The sequence below is a fragment of the Ixodes scapularis genome, unplaced genomic scaffold (genome assembly GCF_016920785.2).
Source record: "Ixodes scapularis isolate PalLabHiFi unplaced genomic scaffold, ASM1692078v2 PGA_scaffold9__187_contigs__length_104089568, whole genome shotgun sequence".
NCBI classification, from domain to species: Eukaryota; Metazoa; Arthropoda; class Arachnida; order Ixodida; family Ixodidae; genus Ixodes; species Ixodes scapularis.
This window is the reverse complement of record NW_024609884.1, coordinates 1,181,940-1,202,620: the sequence shown is the minus strand read 5'-3', so window position 1 is coordinate 1,202,620 and position 20,681 is coordinate 1,181,940. Positions and strand designations below refer to the sequence as shown.

The following is a 20,681-nucleotide window of genomic DNA, read 5'->3' as shown; positions in this document are numbered from 1 at the left end:
CTGTGCTGTCTGGCAAACTCGTTGCACTGGTGCCGCGAGAGGAATGCCCCTTTGGTTGGCTCCGGCCACTGGTGGGATTGCATGCAGTAGCGACGCGAGACTTTAGACGAGCGTGTGCAAAGCTCGTATTCCGACCCGACCATTACCTCGAGGACGTCGAAGGAAACAATAACGTGCCTGTCGTCCTTTAGATATACAAAAGGCTGCACGTCGGCTTCGAGGACTATGCGCGGCTGGCACGCAACGTCGCACTTCCTTGCTGAGGAGAAGAAGAAATTAGCTGGTGCCGAGCACATTTGTTGCCATTTCGTGAGTTCGGTAAAAGGTAGTCGGGGAAGATTTCTCGAGGCGCTAAATTTGCTCGCAGCAAATTAGTGAAGATGGTGTAACAGCACCCAAGCTTGAGTAGACCCCCGCCGCGTGCATGGATCGTGGCAAGTGTCGTCTTTCTGTCAAACCCGCTGGAGCTCTGCCCGATACGACACGGGTCATCTCGTGCATGTGCAAAATTGAGTTACGATGGCTTCACGCGTGCGTGAAAAGCTCAGTGGTATCGGTCTATTTGGAATAGTTGTCGAGGTACCTGCACAACTTAGGTCACGTAATACGCGCTTGTTGTACACTCTGTCCCGCAAAAATTTGTGGGTTGTTTTTTTAACTGCAAAAATAAACCGCCGAACGCTCGTTCTCTTCTCATATGTAGCGCTAGCAGTTTGAATCAGATGCCCAAGTTTTTGAACTAACCGTTATCTCTTTCTAAAGTTGCGAGTGATATTCCGAAATTTTCAATTGCAAATGTGGCCCGTTTTTGGCCATTTTCGGGTACTGATGCCCTTTAGTTTCCTGTATTAGAAAGGTCCGTCGGCCGTCATTTTCCCATTATCAGAAAATCTCTTACCGTAAAAAGCGCCCACTTTTAAGGGGAGACGAAGCTTCAAAATACTCATTTTTTTGCGAAATAATATATTTGTAAAATTGCACAATTCTGGCATTTACTGCTAACATTTAGGGTTCTGCATTTTCTGAGTTTTTTTTTTCTCGATATATGCGGTATTTTTGGGGGGGGGGGGGGGTTTAATTTTTTTCCTACAGATTTAATGTTTTTTTGCGTAAATTGGTTATGACTTAACCAATTTGCACAAGAAACACTGAATCTGTAGGAACAAAATTTAACCACGAAAGAAATACCCCCAATTTGGAGAAAAAAAAAAAAAATAAAAAAATTTTAAAAAGCAGAACTCTGCTAATAATGAACACCCTCACAAAGTTTTATCAATGTACATTAACAAACAGTAGCAGAAATTATCATTATTGACCCGTCGGTAACGCACGCGAGGAGTGCCGTGCTTGGCTGAGCACGACAAGAACCATGATTAGCGTCAGTTTCAAGACACGATCGCTCCGCGGCTACTAGGCCGAGCGGGGTGCGGGAAGTCTCGTTCGAATTGCGGGCTTTCGATTTTACTTCTTTCTTTATTAATTTCTTTACCCCTCCATGCACGGGGGAGAGCCCCGTAGGGAGCGCTCCTTCTGGGGCAAGAATGCTGGTAAAAAACCAATGGGCGTTGCTATTGGCTGATGTAATGAAACTACGAGTGGCTGTCTTCGGTCACGGGATTCTCCGCGCACGGGGCGCCTTCAGAACACGTTTGTTCTCTGATCTGACCGTTTCGCCCCGTTTCTCTTCGATCTTCCCTGCTTCTGTTATCACCGAAAAATGCCCGCATTTAAAGCTAATATACACCTTGGTAGGCGTAGGTCTCGGATCCTGCAAGGGCATAGAAGCTCCGGTGTCACTTGTGCCGCCAGCGCAGTCAAGTCGGAGTTGGACTTGGTCGGAACCATCGGAGGAGGCTTCTTCTACGCCGTGTTTCGCGCGTGCTTCACTCCCGGAGGAAGTTGATGACTACTTTTGAGCGGAAGATTCTGCTTTCGGAACGCAGCGAGGCCGAGCGTGAACCGATCAATGACGGCAATCAACCTCAATCGCTCGACGGACATTGCTTCGTGCGTGTTTCAGCCGTGCGGACAGTGTTGAGCTCCTTGTTGTGCCCCACTTGTTTGGGAAGCGAATTGGAGTTGGCGGAAGATAGAACTGGAGCCAATTTGCAGTTTGTAGTCGTTTGCAGTTCTTTTGGGGAGATAGCGAAGGCACCGCACTCCGCGCCCGTGGGAACGACTCGGCAAAATGAAGTCGCTGCGCGCCTCTGTGTTGTCAGTCGGGACTGCGGAACGAACTTCATAAAGCTGAAAACCTTTTCTAGAGACGCGAGTGCACCACCGCCGATGCATCTTGAGGCCTACCGGAACATAGCAGTAAAAATGCACGATGTGTCAATGGAAGCGGCGCGATGAAGGAGGCTGCGAATGCCGTGAGAAAGCCGCAGGCAGAGGAGGCTCAAGGTGAAGCACAGGACGATGGACAGGATCTTCTCGATGTCTGCGTCAGTTACGACTGTACGTGGCAGAAGCGCGGCCACACGTCGCACATAGGGGTCGGTGCAGTCCTGAAACTCAAAACTGGCTTAGTCCTCGATTTCTCAGTGCAGAGAAACTATTGCCATGGCTGCAACCCTCGGTCCCAAGAGAGATTCGGATGAATACCGAGCTTCGGCAGAATTGCGCGAGAAAGTCTGACAAAAGACCTCTGAGGGCTCTTCCAACACGATGGAAGTGCGAGCGGCTGGTGACATCTTCAGCCGCTCAGTGGAACTGCACAACATGCAGTACGTGACTGTGCTCAGTGATGGGGACAGTAAGGCTTTCAACCACGTTGCAAGCCTAGGCCTCTACAACAAAGATGTACAGAAGGAAGACTGCCTTAGCCATGTGGCAAAGCCTATGTATGCCAGAATGGAGAAGTTGAAAAAACCAAGAAGGGGCTTGGAGGAAAAGGCAAGCCGAACAACATCGTGATGAAGAGGCTTACAAGCTTCTATGCGACTGCATTGAAGGACAACACTCCAAATATCGTCCAGATGCTGAAGGAAGTCTTTGCAAGCTTGCTCTACAGCTACTGCACTAACGCCGAGCTCCGGCACCAGGCATGTCCTCGGGGTGAAGACTCCTGGTGTCGTTTCAGTCTCCACACAGCTCTGCTAGCAGCTGGCAAGCCAAGTGCTCTGCGTCCACATCGGCCAGCCTTCTTGAGGTACATAGCTCAAGAACCGGTTCCGCTGTACAGCCGTCTGTCGGACCTTGCTGGCAAGGTGCCGAAGGATGAATACTCAAAATGCCAACGAGTCCTACAACGCGCTCATCTGGAAGAAGTGCCCCAAGGCCGCGTTGGCATACTGTGGAAACCGCCACCGCAATGGCAGTTCTGGAGTTTACCTTGGTCCGCAGGGCTTCGAGAGGCTGCTCGAAACGATGGGCATGGAACCTTGAAGCCCCCATCTGGAGCACACGAAGAAAGCAACTGAGCTGAAGATCACGCAGGCAAAGGCCCTATAAGTTTACCCACTAGCAAAGGAAGCTAGAGGCAGTAGCGGCGGAGCAGAAGAGGGTTGAGAAAGAAGGTGTCACCTATGCTACTGGCAGGTTCTTCCAAAGTTCAAAGTGCAAAAAAAAAAAAAAAAAGGGCGATCTTCAAATTTTAAACGTTTATTTTAGCTTCGCTTTCTGGTGTCAAATCTCGGTTCACAGAAGCTATCATTTCATAATTAAATTATATGTGTAGCTAAATTTGGGTTTCTTTCTATTAAAATTTTGTGGGGAACGCGACTGTGAACTTACTTTCAACATTTTTATTTTCTTTCTTATGAAAAGTTGATATATCATTAATCAAATGCACACACACACAAAAAAAAAATGTTTTTATAAAAGTTCTTATAATTTTTGTAATTTCTTTTCAAAGTCGTCTGAAGCAAGTATTCTACTGTATGTTCCACTAAAAAAACTTTCCATTTTCATTACCATTTCTAAACGATAGCTCTCCTCAGCGGATGCATTTTTTGTGATGTATTTTTACGTAACTCATCGTGGGATAAATTTAAAGGTTGAAAATTTGTGTGGCATCCTTTCTCAGTGTTATGAGTACACCCTGCAAATTTCATACGGATAAAACAAACGGTGCGAAAGTTAGCCTTTGGGAGTAGTGTTCCCACGTAGCATTTCCCAAACTTGGGAATTGTGCAACTTGAATGTTAAGTGCCCGATTTGATCAGGCAAGCACCCGTGTCTCAATAACCCAATTTTCAGTGAAAGTTGGGTGTTTGCTCCTCTGGTTTCTTACAGTGTAACTTTTGAAAAAGATAACAGTTGTGAAACTTTGGCATCTGGTTGGGACTGGTATACTTGGTCTCACCTTAGCATGGACTATGGTTAGCTGTGCATGCTAAAAGCACCAGCTGGTTGCTTTGGATGAAACCTCAGCAGCTGCACAAGCACTCGTGCAGCTCCAGTGAAGGCTAGTTGCTCGCGCTTGCACAGCCTCTGCAGTTAGTCCATGCTAAGGTGAGACAAAGCACTAGGCATGGAATGAGCGTTTGGTGATGCATTAGTTTAATTTCGTGGTGAAAAAAAAAAACTGTAAATTTATTTTTTTTTGGGGGGGGGGGGGGGGGACATTTTGTACTGTTAAACCTCAATATAATCAAGTTTTACTGAGAAGGTTGCAGACTTGGTTAGGGTGTTCTGAATTTCATTGGGCTGACATTTTTGTTATTTATAAATGCCATTGTAACGCCCCTTCCAGGGTGGTGCTGTGAAACGTGAACTGGAAAGAAAAATTAAGGATGAGGCAACGAGAAGGGAAAGGTAAGCCAATTTTTTTCTAATTTGGGATTAAATGAGGGCTTGCAGGGAGCTTTTTGTGCAGAATTATGTTGATATCTCCATTCATTCAGCTACAGACGAGTAGCTGAATTGCTTCCAGTGAAGCAATCCTCACGTATTGCTTCTCTGGAAGCAATCCGTGAGGGCGGTCTGCACTTTGCTCGGAAACGGGCAATGTACAAACGATCTTGCCAGACCAGTATGCATTCCAAAGCGTGCTCGGCGTTCTCTTCGTGGGCGAAGAACCACTCGGCAAGTTGAACTTCAGCTGCGCTCGGTCGCGGTTCTTTTTCTTTGTCATCACTGCTTTCGTTCGTAAGTTCCTCCTGTGGCATAGCGCAAATAGAATGTACCATCTCCACGTGTGTCAATAACCCGCACACTTCGAGGTTGGCGTCAGTGTTCACAAAATCGTTCATGCCCAGGTTGCCCAGCACTGGCTCCAGGCAAGCCGCTTCCACAGGCAATAACTCAACATCATCGACGTCGATAGCGTCACTCTGAATTGTTTTGAGAGCCAGAGTCATGAACCCTCACTTATGGAAACAGTTGGCGATTGTTTCTTGCTTAACGGCATTCCACGCTCGCTTCAGCATGTCCAGGGCGCTAAGAAGATTGACGTCGTAGTCTTTGATGCAGTCCACACAAAGGATCATGCGCTGTAGCAGGTGTTTCCGGTGCCCTGGTCCATAGGCTGTAGAACAGAGGTTGCATTTTGCAAGAAGAATTCAAGACGCTCAGTTTTCAAGCCCTGAATGCTGACGTGAGCGCTGCAGTTGTCAACAAAACGCAGCCCTTTGTGCTTCTTTACCGCGAACTTTGCGTCAAGCTTCCGTAGCCACTCGTGGAAAAACGCGGCGGTCATTCAAACCTTCTTATTGGCGGTGTACTGGGTGGAGAGAGTGTTCACTCCTTTCAATGGCCGAGGGACAACTTCTGCCACTGGCTAGAGCATCGCCAATCGGGACTGGATTCTGCGGGATCGACTTACGGTAAGCGAACTGAATGTAGTTCAGTACTCTGGGTACATTCAGTGACACTAGCGCAACCGACAGATGTCGTCGCCAATAGTTCCCGGAGTGGCCGCTGCGACAGAAATGGTGGCTCTACGATCGCATATAGTTTGGTTCCGAAGTGTGAGTGGGAGCCTGTTCTCCAAAGCAGGCTCTGATGGCAGTTTTCCACTCGAGTTCTAGTAATGTTTGGTACCACAGGGGACTTTTTGACATTTTCTTTGGCAACGAAAACGCCGCGCTCTAAAAAAGGTTATTGGGGAGTGCATTGCTGTCCCCGTGAGCTTGGAATTGGCGATTGCCGAGAGTATTAATCTCCCGCTTGGTCTGAAAAGTAGCATGCTGTGCGGCCAGAGCAACGCTTTGGGCTCTTGGGTTTGCTCCCCCCATCTCTCGACTCTTTGCCTCTCCGTGCCGCTCTGATGTGCTGTCTCTCTCTGCCATGCGCGGTTCCTCCGGTGTTTCATTGCACGTTCCTCACAAAGGCGGGGCATGGCGTAGCTGGTGGGGACGCAGTGCAACAGGAGTTCACTCTGGGTACAAGTGCCACCCACAGCTCGTGCCAGAGTCAATTCCATTCTTGAGGTGGCCTTTTCTTTTGGCGAGGGTTACTGCGAAATCTGCATTGTGCGTTCTGCGGCAAACTTATGTCGCACTCGCTCTTTTTTCAGAATTGACAGGTGCAAGGCTGACATTGAAGGCTTTGAAAAGGAACTTGGGGAGGCGGCAGCTGAAAGTATTGAGGTTGGTCTCCTTCCTCCTTCAGACGGTTCTTGACGGGCCTACAGTCGAACCCGGATATGTCGAATTCAAAGGGGATCGTAAAACAGTTCAATATATCGATAATTTCATATACAAAAATACGTTAACTTAAGCTCCATTTGAAATTTCGGTGCGTCTCTGCTAATACCGAAGGCCGCGACAAACGGTACCTTACCGAATAGAGCCTCTATGAGCCGCTAAATACAGTAGAGCTTGGTGAAGATCACCCCCGCGTTTACACAACGGTGTTTGTAACTTCCACACAGCGCAGGCAACAAAACACAAAAATAATTTTAAAAAATGAAAGAACGGATTAAGCAAGCCGCATAAAAAAAAAAAAAAAACTCGCCATCTATAGAATAAAGTTAAGCAAGCAACAAAAAAAAAAAAAAAGACCTCACTAAATTAAAAAAAAAAGGCAAAAAAAATATTGGCAGAGCAAAACCTGCGAAAGAAAAAGGTAAACGAAGATAAGGCGTTCAAAGTGTGATTGCTCAGCCAGTGTCGAGGCACTCAACTTGAGGAACACTTTTTTTTTTTTTGCTTTTTTTATTTTGGGGATAAAGGACACATGCAAAGGAAAAAAACATTCTTTTAGACAGCTTAGATGGAAAAAGGATGTCATAAAACGATTTTACAACGAAGAAAAAAATTTTTTAGAGCTATATTTACGGCGCTATATGAATTTGTAGTTGACGCTCGCGGGAGCCGCCGCTGGTCACGTAGGCCCGCGCGCCGCCGCGCTGCGTCGCCGCCGCACGCTGAGCGTTGTGCGAACACCGCTTCAACGCGTTTCTCTGCGCCGCCGTCGCCGCCGCCGCACAAGTTCGCCTGTTTCGGGGCACCACCGCCGTCGTCTGCTTGCGCTTTTTCAGGAGTTTCCTTTGGGCTCTAAAAGTTACTTATTCATCTTAGTTTTTTGTTATACATCAAACAAAGATGAATAATTTACTTTTAGAGGCCATAGGAAGCTTCCGAAAGAGCGCAAGCACCACGTGACAAATATGGGCCCTTCACGTGATAAGCAAAAGCCACTTTTCCGCGGCGCCCACCGGCGCCAACTACAAATTCGTATAGCGCCGTAAATGTAGCTCTAAAAATTTTTTTTCTTGGTTGTAAAATTGTTTTATGATATCCTTTTTCCATTTAAGCTGTTTAAAAAAAAATGTTTTTTTCCTTTGCATGTGTCCTTTAAGGGGGGACACTGGCTAGAGGTCAAACTTTTGAACTACTCAAGTGATCAAACTGAAATTTTCAAGGGAGATTTAGCTTCAGATGTAGGTGTACTGTGCAAACTTTCAGGTCCCTAGGACAAATTTACATACCTGCGTAAGATGATGTGTCACTTTTCATTAAGAAATCTATGATATTCAAATGAAGCTAATAAACATCACTTTGACTGCTTGAATATAAAGTGGGGGATATGGAACCTCGGGCTATCTAGTTTTAATAACTTAATTGTAAATATTTCAGGAAGAGTTATTACCTCAAAATATGAGATGCATATCTGTCCTATGTCAATTTTTGAAAACTTAGTTTTTTATCTCTGAGGTCTTCAACTTAAAACAAAATAAAGTAGATAGCCCGATTCCCCAATAAATTTCAGTTCAGAAACATCTTGATTGTGGTATCCAAATAATTTTTACCTTCGAACAAAAGATTCCTTTATATGAATTTTGCAGCAAAAAGTGGAACTGAGAAAAATGCATTCGAACATTGAACTCCTTTACTTTGTTACTGCCTCACAATGTTTTGAAAATATTTTATATCAATGTAACTATTTGGCGTATGGTTATCAAATTTGGTGTAAGGGTGTATAATAAGTTTATAAAACTGAAAACCTTAAAATTGAAAAATTAATTTTTTCAAAAAATTTTGAAATTTAGGCTTATGTCCCCCCTTAAGAACAGCGGGCACTCCCTGCCCTCCCTACGCGCTTGCTCATGCCCTTCCCCAAGCTCTTGCCATCCTCCACCTTTTTTTCTTTCAATGTTTGTTTTTACTGGTGCTTTTATTTATTTATTTATTTTTTCAACTGCTTCTTTGCTGCGTATTCTTGTGCGCGTATGCTGGCTTGGCGGTCTGCCAGCCCCGCAACGTGAGCTACGTGCTGGCCACCGGCGCCTCGATGCGACCTCGGAGGGGCGGCCGTTTTAGTGTGCAATATGGAGTGTCCCCGCCGCGGGTACAGAAAAACAAAGCTCCTCTACTTTTTCATGTGATTTCCAAGGGGATGTTTGGACTGTTTGAAATAAAGGATAATTGGAAATACCCGGGTGTGACATCAGCAAGCTCGACTGTAGTTTCACCCAACAGCCTGGATGAGACTGGAAGGCGATGGTGCTGACAAAGACTGGGCAAGTTTGGGAGTGGGGCAGACATACACACACCTGCCCCAAGCTCTCTCGGTACCATCGAGCAAATGTACATTTTTCTGCCATACGTTCGACGGAAGTCTTCCTCCGCGTTACGGTGACGGACTGGAGCGAGCGGTTGTCCTGCTTCCGTAGGAGGTTGATGTGACTGTTGTGTGACGTAGTACTCCAGTCGGATGAAATGATCCGTCACTTTGGGCACCTGCTCTTGACGCTCTTCCCATAGGTGCACCTGTTTGCTCCTTTGGATCTGGCAGCGAGAGTTTGGACGACTCCTGGGCATCAAAACTCTGGCCACTCTCAGGAATTGGCTCAGAATTGCAGTCCAGCCATGGGGCCACCCCGAGAGCCTCATATTTGTATCTGTCCGATGCAGTTGATCTTACTTAGAGTGATTGTACATTGCACACTTCTGCTGGTATAGCTTGGGTGCATTTCGAGCCCACTTTTAAGGACGAAACTTCCAGCAAAGTTGTAGAGAAATTGCCACGCCAATCCTTCGGAGCACGATGAACGGCATGGGTCGCCCCTTTGTCTCGTCCCCAGAGCAAGCTGCAGGAGGTGCAGTCGGAAATGCAGCGCTGCAACCAGACCTTGACCGCCATCTCCCGTGCCAGACAGATGGCAGACGCATTTGTCCGGGAGAGACAGCGTGAGAGCGCAGGTAACGGCACGCCCGGGTCCCAGTTTGCTCGGATCGTGGTGCTCTCGGACATCGCGTCCGGCTTCTCCACAAATTATTTGGGCCCAAAACTGAGAATGTGCGAGACGGCAAAGGCGGCGCAACGGTGGTGTCAATTGTAGGGTGGTGTCAATTGCGGGGTAGTGACGGTGGTGTCAATAGCGACCGGGAAAACCGGGAATGGTCGGGGAAATTTTAATTACCGGGATGAATCGGGGAATTGTTAAGGATATTGTCAAAAAGCGAGTCCAGTCAGGGAAAATGAGCCAGAAACGTCATCGAGTGCCCTGAGCAAAGATCCGAGGACTTTAGGGGCAGAAAAAGAGGCAATAAATTCTGCTTAGAGCGGAGCGCGGGCTCTGCTCACCCGATGTAGAGTGTGCTTGCTACTCGATGCAAAGGAAACAGCCAACAAATCCAGTCCAAGCCTTGGATTGGATTGAGGGCGCGACACTAGGCTAGATCCAGTTAGAGCTACTAGATTTAGTAACAAATGGAAAAGCCGTTAACTCCAATCCAATTCAAGCCTTAAGCCGAAAGCACCCGAAAGTGTGCATCTGGTGGCCATGTTGCCATTCGGTTATTGACGTGTGTGGTTGATCGTCGCATTTTCGTGTTTCCGGAAGTGGCCTTTTCACTGACGCAGCAAGAAAATGCTCGCTTAATCCGGACGGGACGAACCCAGATATTTCGGAATATGCGAATTTTTTATTTTTATTTATTTATTTATTTCAAATACTGCCAACCCTTGCGGGTTATAGCAGGAGTGGATACAGTAATACATCAAACAAAATACAGGTGACGCAAGAAGTGATCCATAGAACAGTCATTCTCCCAGGTGCAACTAGTACATGTCAGCAAACCATCAACTTTTCTTAAAATTCTTCAACAGAAGTGACGTCCGAAAAAACACTTTGGGGTAATCATTCTTCAGTTGTTTTGACGAGAAACAAATATTTAAAAATGTCAATATTTGGCATAAATGGGTCAACTGACAATTCATTGTTTAGTCGTCGAGACCGTCTTCCAGGAGATCTAAGTTTGCGTGTCAATATGGAGATACTTAAAATACAACAAATAAAAAAACTTCGCAATTCTTCGTCTTGACGCTAAGGAGGATAATTGGGCTTCCCTCAGCAAGGCCGAAACAGACTCGTGTCCATCGTATTTAGAAAAGAGAAACCTTGCTGCTAGCCTTTGAGTACACTCCATTTTATCTATTTGAGTTTGTCCGTGGGGCTCCCATATTATCGATGCATATTCCAATGTCGGGCACACTTGAGTTTTAGAAACGTTGGTTCGGATATCGGAGTTTGTCCCTCTTAGAGATCGCCTCATAGAACAAAGTGTCCTATATGCTGAATTGCATACATTTTCAACGTGCGTATTCCAGCTGAGATCACCCAAGATAGTAATACCAAGATATTTAATTAATAGTGTTAGAAAGTTGCAAGACTACACCATCTATTTGATACAAAATCATCAATGGAGACTTCTTTTTGGCTATGCTTAATAAGACAGTAGTTTTATCAAAATTAATTCGCATATCCCATTTTTCACACCAGTGAAATATAGTTGTCAAGGGGTCATTCAATAATTCTTGATTATCTACAGTTATTACGGGGATGTAAACCAAACAATCATCAGCAAACAAACGCACTTCTACAGCTGGGTCGATATCTTGAGCGATATCGTTAACATAGACTAAAAACAAAACTGGCCCCGAAACAGATCCTTGAGGTATGCCAGACGTGACCGGTAAAGCAGATGACACATGACCGTCAATTTCAACGTACTGTCTCCTATCAGATAAGTATGATTTGATCCAAAGAACCAAGTTCTTATCAACACCAAGAAGCAATAACTTTTCAAGTAACTTTGTATGCAAGACTCTGTCAAATGCTTTAGATAAGTCGATCTACCTGGCCACGAACATTTAGCACTTTTCCAAACTGATGAGTTGATTCCAACAACTGGGTAATAGTCGATAGCTTCCTGCGAAAACCGTGTTGTTTATCATAAACTGGGTTTCCGTCTTCTAGAAAATCAACAAGATGTTTAGAAATGATGTGTTCGAGCATTTTGCGTGTTGTTGATGTCAACGATATGGGCCGGTAGTTTTGAACTTTAAGATGGTTGCCCGATTTGTGAAGGGGTACAACTTTGGCAATAGACCGATCTCACCAAGCGTTCCACGCATGCGTGACGCCGCCATAACTGTAGTTCGTAGGAGGCAGACGCCAGTGCACGAGACAGCTCATGCTGCCTCGTGCTCTGCTCGCGCAGACCTCCAGCAGGTTTGTTGCACATGCAGAAAGACTACAGCTCCCACGATGCATGGCGGCAGCGGTGGCATACTCAAGCTAGCTGGTGAGATTGGTCTATTAACCAACCATTTGGTAAGCGGCATGTATCTAGCGACTGTTAAGAGATAATGGTCAAAGAACGTGAAACCGGTTCGCAGTAATGCCTCAGGAATTCATTTGGGACTTTATCTGGTCCCGGTGATCTTTTTATGTCAATATTTAATAGTAAGGCCCTCACTCTCTCAAAAGTAATTTGAATAGGCTGAGCTTGCAGGCTGGGTTCGCTGTCAGTCAGGTTATTTACAGATGTGCCCGCTGAAAAAACCGAGTGAAAGTAGTTATTGAATTCATTGGCTACAGTAAGCGGATTATTGCATATAGCACCGCCCACATAAACTTCTTTTATAACTTTCTGCTCAGGGGACAGACGTTGCCAAAACTTATGTGGCGACGTTTTTAAGATCATATTTATCGTATTTGCAAAGAAGCTAGTTTTGGAATCTTTGAGTTTCTTTTTCACATCACGGCTTAAAGAACTAATTGCTGAAAAGTTCCGGTGCTTACGCAGTCTCTTGTTTTAATCTGCGCTTTAAGTGGATGATCTCACGTGTGACCCGAGGATTTGTCTTATTAATCTTTTTTATTCTCTGAGGCACATACGCTGTTAGACAGTAGTTTACTGCTTCCTTAAAGTGATACCCGAGGCTTTCAACGTTCGCGTCCTGGCAAAAAGAATCGAGAGAATATTCCAAATAATCTAAGACAGTTGTGTCATCAAGCTTTTTCAAAGTTGTAAACGAGTGCCATATTCTTTTTCTGTTTTTGACGGGGGCTATTTTGTGTTACCGTCTCACGCACCAGCTTATGATCTGAAATCCCGTCTACAACAGAGACCTGGGATTCACGAAAGCAGGTCGAAAGAAAGCAGAGATCTAAAATGGGAATTTCGTGGCCCACACATTCTTGGGGGTTCCCAGACTATTTGATCGAGGCCGTGTTTTAACAATATTTCTAACATGTAATCATCTTGATACAAAACCTGACTCTTGGACAATTTTTTCATTCCAATTAATGTGGGGGAAATTAAAATCTCCAAGAATAATAATAATTGGGGTTGTGGGGATATTTATACAGCGTGTAGTTGGTCTGCCATTAAAGTTGCGACGAGTCACACGCTGTAGATGAGCAATTTAGCCAGTGCAGTACAACCGCTAGCCTGGGGTCTTTAACGTGCACCACGCAGCAGTGATACACGACCGCACGCCGGTACGATGCTCATCCAGATCGAAACGGGCAGGGGTGGGGCTCGAACCCAGGATCTCTGGGTTCTGCAGCGCGAGCTTTCGCTCCACGCGCGGCGAGCTGGGTGTGCGCTTCAGCCCACTCGGCCACCGATCCCCCCGAGAAGAACTATTAATTTAGTGTGTTTATTAGCATGGGGTGTCAGAAAATCATAAATTTTTTCCATAAAACTGATGCCCGAGGATGGCAATCTATACACTCGGCCGACCAGATTGTTACAATGTTTTCAGAATATTTTGCACCATACACTCTCATCGTCTGGGATATGCGTTACAGCCTGATACCTCAAGGACCGCTTTATAAGCACGGCAACACCTCTAGTGTCTCTGTCGCGCCACAAAATATTCTAACCGGGAGGGAAGACTTGGAAATCTGATACGTCGTGACGCAACCATGTTTCCGTTATCACGACAAGATGCGGGTCATGATCCAGTAAAACAGATTCCAGTTGGTCAGTTTTATTCGTAACACTTTGCGTATTTAGCGTAACTATTATCAATCTAGGAATCTTCTGATGTCAGTCTTTTTCTGATGCATGTCAGTCTTTTTCCGAGTTGTATTAAGCCCGTGCAAAATGATCCTCACAGTGCTCTATGTCTTGTGTTGTAATGGTCTTATATATTTAACTGCCTCTACAGTGGTCAGAGAATTTCAGTGGAAATTGTCAGGGAAAACCTGGAAAAGTCGGGGAATTTGAAAATAATAATTGGCTCGACAGCCTGCAATCATCGTCACCGCCGCAGTAGTTCTCCTCTCTACGCACGTCACTTGACAGTGACAATTTACATAGGTAATATTCATTACTTTTCACCGAGAAAATTCGTAATACTGGTCATTATTGCTTTGTAGGACCACGCAATATCTTCGCTAAACAGAAATATTTCATAAACAGGAATTCCTTGTTGTAGTCAGAAAATTAAACTCATGGGAGATTTTTCCGGGACTTTATTTTACATCGTTAAACTGCTGTTTATGTAGTACTGCATTGCACGAACAAATTTCTTTTTTGGGGGGGTCATCAAAATTGCATGTTGTAACATAAATACTATTACATTAATACATTTTTTTGGGGGGTGGACCATCTACATTGCATCTCGCGGTATAAATGTGGGGGGGGGCGGAAGTGCATTTTGGAGCATTGCACGCAGTTGAAAAAAATGTTTATTTGAGCATGAGGCATTCCTTTAATAGACATACAGCATTTGTTTCACGAAAAATCAAATAATTTTGTCGAAATGTTGCTTTATATAAAATTGGAGATGGCAACTTTGGTTGCAGCGAGCAACATTAGCCCCACGTTCCCAGCTGTGTGCACAGGCGTGATCTGCCACACGATGAACTTGTTAAAGATGCAGCGTTGGCTGCACCGCTTGTCAGCACAGTTGCACGGCTCCTCGATGCTTTCCTGCCATGGGTGCAATCCGGCTCGGAGTAAGAGGGGGCGAATGCAGCGGGAATGGCTGTTGCAAGCCTTTGCTCGGGGAAGCAGCCAGCCATTGCGCAGCGGGCACAAAGATGGACAATCTTACTGTGCTAACGATTGGCCTGTGGCATGGGCCCATCAATTTCAGAGGGTGCTTAAGGGCACAGGGTAAGTCCTATACTCCCCATGCATTTGAGGCCATGTTGAGGAACAGTTTTCTCGCTGACTATTAGGAGTATTTCTGTCATGTATATATCATTTTGTTCGAAATTTTGTGTTTTATCTACGGAACTAGAATTATTTGAACCAATCTCAAATAAGTTTTATTCTGAATTTTTTTATTCTAGTACTGAAATTTTAGGTTTTTTCATGTATTAAAAAAAATTATAACTCAAAAACTGCTAGGTGCATATTTTTAATTATAGTTCAGTATTTTTTAACACCCATGTAGGTGGTAGGAATAAAAAAAAAATCAACCCTCTATAATGTCGGGTTAAGGGAAAAAAAATGGTAGCCTATGTACTCTAAAACACTCTTCTAAGATAATTGAGTTTAAAGTAAAAAAAACTGGTGAATAACAAATTTATATTGGCTTAAAACGTCCTCTTGTGTGTTTCTTTTGTTTTAAGTCAATGTAGATCACCAACACGCTCAAGTCTTTAACAAATTTATATTGGCACTAACAGCCTTAGATTCAGTTTTTCAATAGCCGCCAGCTTGGAAGGCATTGTTAAAGTCGTGTGTTTGCTTTTCGGCTTATCGCCTTGCTTGCCGGGCCTCTTTTGTGACCTGCCGTGTCGCTTGGTCCGTAAAGTATCTTCGAGTGACGTCAACTTCTCTCAGCCACTTGATGGTGTTCCACACGGGGTTCCATCCACAGGATTAAAAAACATTGGCTTGTGCAATGCTACTACCATTGAATGAAAGAACAGCATCCAGTGCCGCCATTTTGTCGTTACAAAAACACAAACGCTTGAAAGTACACATAAGACACACCTGGAAAAAAGGTGCGCAGCGTCTCGGGATCGTCTTGGTTGCAAGAAAAGCTCTGCAATGGTTGTCAGATAAATTTTAAAGATTGTCTGTTACTGGACAAGCTTTTAGGTCTGATGTGGAATTTGTTTTGTTGGAAACTTTATTGATAAACAGGGAGCGTATCCCAAAAGGAGGCGTGTGTTCACCTGCTGCTTGCTTTCGGAAGAAGTGATTTTCAGCCCGAAATATAGCTTTCTTAGAACACTCTGACAATGGAAAATGTGCAGAAAGAACTAAACTTTTCAAATTGCAAAAAAAAACTAAAATCTTTTTTTTTTTTTTTTTTATTTTACCTTACCCCGTGCTTTTAAAGAAATACTAACACCCCAGAGGCCTTTTTTTTTTTTTTTTCTCGTCTAAAACGATGCAAGTTGTAGTCATAAACACACAAAAAGAAACCACACGCGCAAAAATATTTTTTTCGAGCACGTGTACCTTTTTTTTTTTTTTCACTTTTCTGTCTTTTTTCATCTCCTCACTTCTTTTTATTTGTGACGTACTCGATTATGAAATTTATAAGCTTTGCAAGCGACATTTCTATAATATTTAGTAATGGAATCATTCGTAAAACATGTTTTTAAACCCAATTGCGCCCCGCCCCTTCTTTCGAATTATCGAAAATTGGAGTCTGGAAGTGATGCTGCCTCCTGGCTTTTTATCCTTCCTCGGAAAACATGGTGTTGCTCGGCACCCGTGGCTGTGAGGATGATCGGGGAGTTGGGGAATCAGACCAAGTTCTCTATGTTTGGCAGACTGGTACCTCTAGCCTCGGACGTTTGGCTTTGTGCGACGTGACCTGCTGCGGCAAGTTCGTCGGAACTAAGCCACGCCTCAACCGAGGTACCATTTGAATTCTCAACACTCCGAGACGTTTGGGCTGACCCCATAATCCTCGTCGACAAAGTGTCGAGAACAAATGAAGGACTCGGATCCAAAACCTTCTAGCAGTCCTCACCGGAATTGCAGCTAGCCAGTCTGCCTTCTCTGACGCATTCTTCAAGAACCTGTGCAGCATACTTTCGGCTGTGGCTGCGCCACGGGCAGCCTTTCGAGCCGTACCGGCGCGACATGACCCCTCGCGTCGCTCAGAAAAGTCCACTCCGCATCCCCTTTGAGCTCGCACCGTTTCAAGAATTTGAGATCGCCGAAAGGGCCCTAGACGAACTTCCCACTCGAAAGTGAAGCATCGTCTGCTCACAGCGATAGGCGGCATGCACGGAGAAGCGCTGTTGATCGCAGGATGCGGGAGAACACAACACTTAAGGTTGGGACGGTTGGGAGGCGGAAGAGAAACTCGAGTTGCAGGACAATCTTGGATGTCACTGCAGTGGCCCCGATTACGTGGGAACTTGAAATTCGGGTTTGGGAAATTGTTTTTTTTACTTCGAATCTTGAGGGTAACGTCGTTTTCAACCAGTTGAGATAATTAAAAAAAAAAAAAAAAATTTTTAAATTGTTTTTAGCTTTCTAGTGGGATTGGGTAACTCGTTCTCTGTGGACGGAGTTTGGAGTGGGGAAGAACCTGCACATTTGTGTGGGGAATAGAGGTTTGGCATTGTTTGCTGCAGCCCTTGAAGAGGAGATGAGGAGGCTCAAGGACCAGTCGAATCAGCGGATGGAGATGCTGCGAAGGCGAAGCAAGGATGCCTTCAGCGCCACGCAGTGGCTGCTCAAGAATGAGGGCCTTTTTGCGGGCAAGATCTATCCTCCTATCATGACTCAGGTCGGTCTCTGTCTGTCCTTCAGGCTTCCCGAGTCTTAAAGTTTGCCAACCTGAAAACCTCAAGGAGTTTCTAACTTGCTCGGAAATTCCCAGTTAACCTGTCTGAAGCAGGGGGTTTGAAAAACTGGAAGATATGAAATTTATTTTGGTTTGCCGAGTACTCCACGCTTTGCAGAGGCTTGAGTTGTACAGTTTCATATCTTTTTGAGTCGTAATGGTTCAGTAAGTTGAGCCTTATTGCTGGGCACAGGGAGATAGATGGGTTTAGATGGGACGTGCAGGGAAAGTTGTTAGCACAGCTGCTTTTTACTTTTTTTAGTTTGCGCATATTTTTGTTTCCTGAGGAAGTGCGCATAGTGAGTAGGAAGCGTTGTGGGTGGCCCGCTTTTGCGTGGGGCGGCTAGTGGAGAGGTTGGGCGGCCCGCAGGTGGAGGTGCCGGACCAGCGGGACGCCAAGTACGTGGAGGCCCAGATCCCGTTCCGGGACATGATGGCCTTTGTGGCCGAGCAGCCCGAGGACCTGAGCAAGTTCCTGGGCCTGGTGCGGGACGGCCAGGGCCTGCGCATCAACGGGGTGGTGGTGCCGGCCGAGCCCCTGGACGCCTTCCAACCGCGGCTGCCCCTGGCCCAGATTGGGTGGGTCCTCCCAGAGGGGTCTCGGACGGCCCGCAGGGCCCCTCGGCGATTGGCGGCGCTTGGTTAACGTCGTCGCGACGGCCCGCTTGGTGCCTCGGTTGGACGCTTCTGGAATGCCACTCTTGTTGGTCTTGGCCACGGAGCTGTTGCTATTTGATTTCCAGCAAATCTAAAGACCCGTCGAATCTGAATGTGTTTTGAACGGTGGTGCCCCCGCGTGGCAACCTCTGGATTCTTGCAGCCCTCTGGGGTTCCGGGGCTACATCCAGTCGATGCTGCGCGCACCGGATGCCATGATGCGTTACCTGTGCAAGCAGTACCGAGTGCACGACGTGCCGGTCGGCGACGAGCGCGTTGAGAACCACCTGAGCCAAATCAAGTCGCTTGGAATCCGCCGCTTCTACACCCACAACCAAGTGGTGAGCACCCTCCTCTCTCCCCGCTTCCAAGGGACTGGGCGCTCTGGCAGACCGCTCTTTCTGGCTTTTCACTAAAGGTGGACAGCTGCACCGTGCAATGGAAGTGTGCTACAGGTAGATCAGTTCTGTTGGTTGCTGGTTTTCACAACAATCCCCTTTACGAGACACACTTTCCTTTTCTTCCTTCCCGAATGAACACTCCACATGGAGCCACGCTAAAGGATCTTTCGGAGATGTCCGTTTCACTCGTCTTGCCAAAGGTAGAATAGCCTTCATGTACGAAGGAAAAGATTGTCCTTGAAACTCGTTGAATGTAGACATACTCCTTGCATTCCTCGAAGACGAAAATCCACAGGCTCGGCGAGCTTCCGCACGGTGGAGCCAGCGTGGAAGAAAAACCTGCCGGTGGTCGCGGACATCTGGGGAACTTGACGTGTGTCTCTGTATTTCTCGCGTAGAGAGGAGTAGATTTGCTGGTTTTACAAACACGCGGAACCTCGTGCTTGGCAATGGTGGACTAGTTGTCTTTGTGGCCTATTCGCCTCGTGGTTTGCATTCGGGATTGCACTTTTTTCAAGTTTTCACTTTTCCCACGCTTCCAATTTGGGCGTGAGGAGATGCCTGGTGGAAAGTGCAAATTCCACTCCTTTAAACATTAAAAGTATCGCTAAGTCATACGAGTCCACAGGGGCTGTTCATAGACGGTGCGCTGCGGATTGCGTGCCCTGCGGTCGGGCGTGTTGAAGCTTTGCTGGACCAGACGGCACGAGCACCCACTAGCAACGCGAGGCTCTTGCGTCCGCACAAAGTCCCTAATGAATCTCTTTGGGCCTTCCTAGAATCTTTCACATTTACTCGGAATTTTGGGTCAGATGTTCGGTACAAACCCTGGGTGTGCTGTGAGAGTGGCGTGAAAAAGAAATTGCCTATTGGCTGCCGGAGGAATTGCTTCAGTAGGAGTGAAACATAAAAACCATTAAAGTTTCCAGGAACATTTTTTCTGCACTATTCATTAGAGGTGTGTGAATATCAAAATCTTTTGAAGCAAATTGAATCGAATAATAAAGATTACGAATCGAATTGAATTGAATAGTTTTGAATAAGAACATTTTTTTAAACAAATATTTTCTGTTTGATGTGAATTAAACAAAAATGCTCTTTTCAAAACACAACTCGAATTTATTTTTGTTCTTTTCAAGAAACATTTATGAAAAAATTTATTGCAATAAGAAAAATGTCAGACATGGGACTGATAAAGCAGATGAAATAAAAGATCAGTCTGTAAAAAACTCCATTAAAGGACTAAAGTTACAGAACATAAATGAAAGTGCACAATTGGAAGCGGGTCGGCAAGTCACAATGTAGGCGGAGATTGCGTCGCGGACGAACGCAACCACGTGAACGTAAGCTCGAGTACAGAAGCGGTGGCGGGTCGGCAAGCCACGATACAAAGTCGAAGATCGCGTCGCGCAGCTGCACCGACTTTGTACAATCTCTTTTTATGCGGGTGAACGCAACCACGTGAATGTAAACGGAAGTACACGAGTGGAGACAGGTCAGCAGGCCGCAGCAGGGTCGGGGATCTTGCGATCGCGCTGCGCAGCCTCTGACTTTCCGCAACGTCTTTCCGCGTCCAATAGTTCTGCCGATAGAGGGCGCCACGAAAAAATAATAAATTAAGAATACTTTGTTGTTGTTTTTTTGGCGAAGGGAGCAAAGTTTACTTTTACCAGTGAAATTGGGTAGAAATAAACAACGGAAGGAATACTGGAAAACTGATGTGCTGCAAAAATCAAGCGGAAAACGACACGAGCCAGATATAGTCGAGGTGAGCCGTATGTGGCGACGAGATTCTTTGGTGGCGCCTCCTACCCCCCTGAGACGCAGCTGGTAGAATGCGATCAGACGATGCACCATGTCAAGGAGTGGCTATGTTAGTTCGCATCTATGCCGCTGAAAAACAATTTATTCATTAAAGAAACGTGCATGACATTTTTGTGACTGATCTTTCTAATAAATAATAGCGCATCAAATTTCCTTTTCATATTAGAAAAACTTTAATATGTTGAAGAACAAACCTGGAGCTTCACATTACAGTTTGCGCGGCGTGAGTCGGGGCTAATCCCAGCCTCTCTGATTCTTCTTTTTTGGGATCTCTGGGGGCTGCTGGAGAAAAGGGCTTTGCATTAAAAATGACCTGCTGTCTTCTTGGCTGTGCACGCGTGCACA

At 45.7% G+C, this 20,681-nt stretch overlaps 1 protein-coding gene across 1 annotated transcript in view; it reads left to right on the top strand.

Moving 5' to 3' along the window:
- LOC8033515 (structural maintenance of chromosomes protein 5) overlaps window positions 1-20,681 on the top strand; it is a gene marked incomplete at its 5' end in the record, with an annotated part of 54,331 nt that overhangs the window by 6,313 nt on the left and 27,337 nt on the right. The window contains 6 exon segments of the mRNA XM_042287095.1: window positions 4,697-4,758; window positions 6,461-6,533; window positions 9,473-9,590; window positions 17,243-17,397; window positions 17,825-18,033; window positions 18,275-18,452. Coding sequence (XP_042143029.1) covers window positions 4,697-4,758; window positions 6,461-6,533; window positions 9,473-9,590; window positions 17,243-17,397; window positions 17,825-18,033; window positions 18,275-18,452 — 795 coding nt within the window.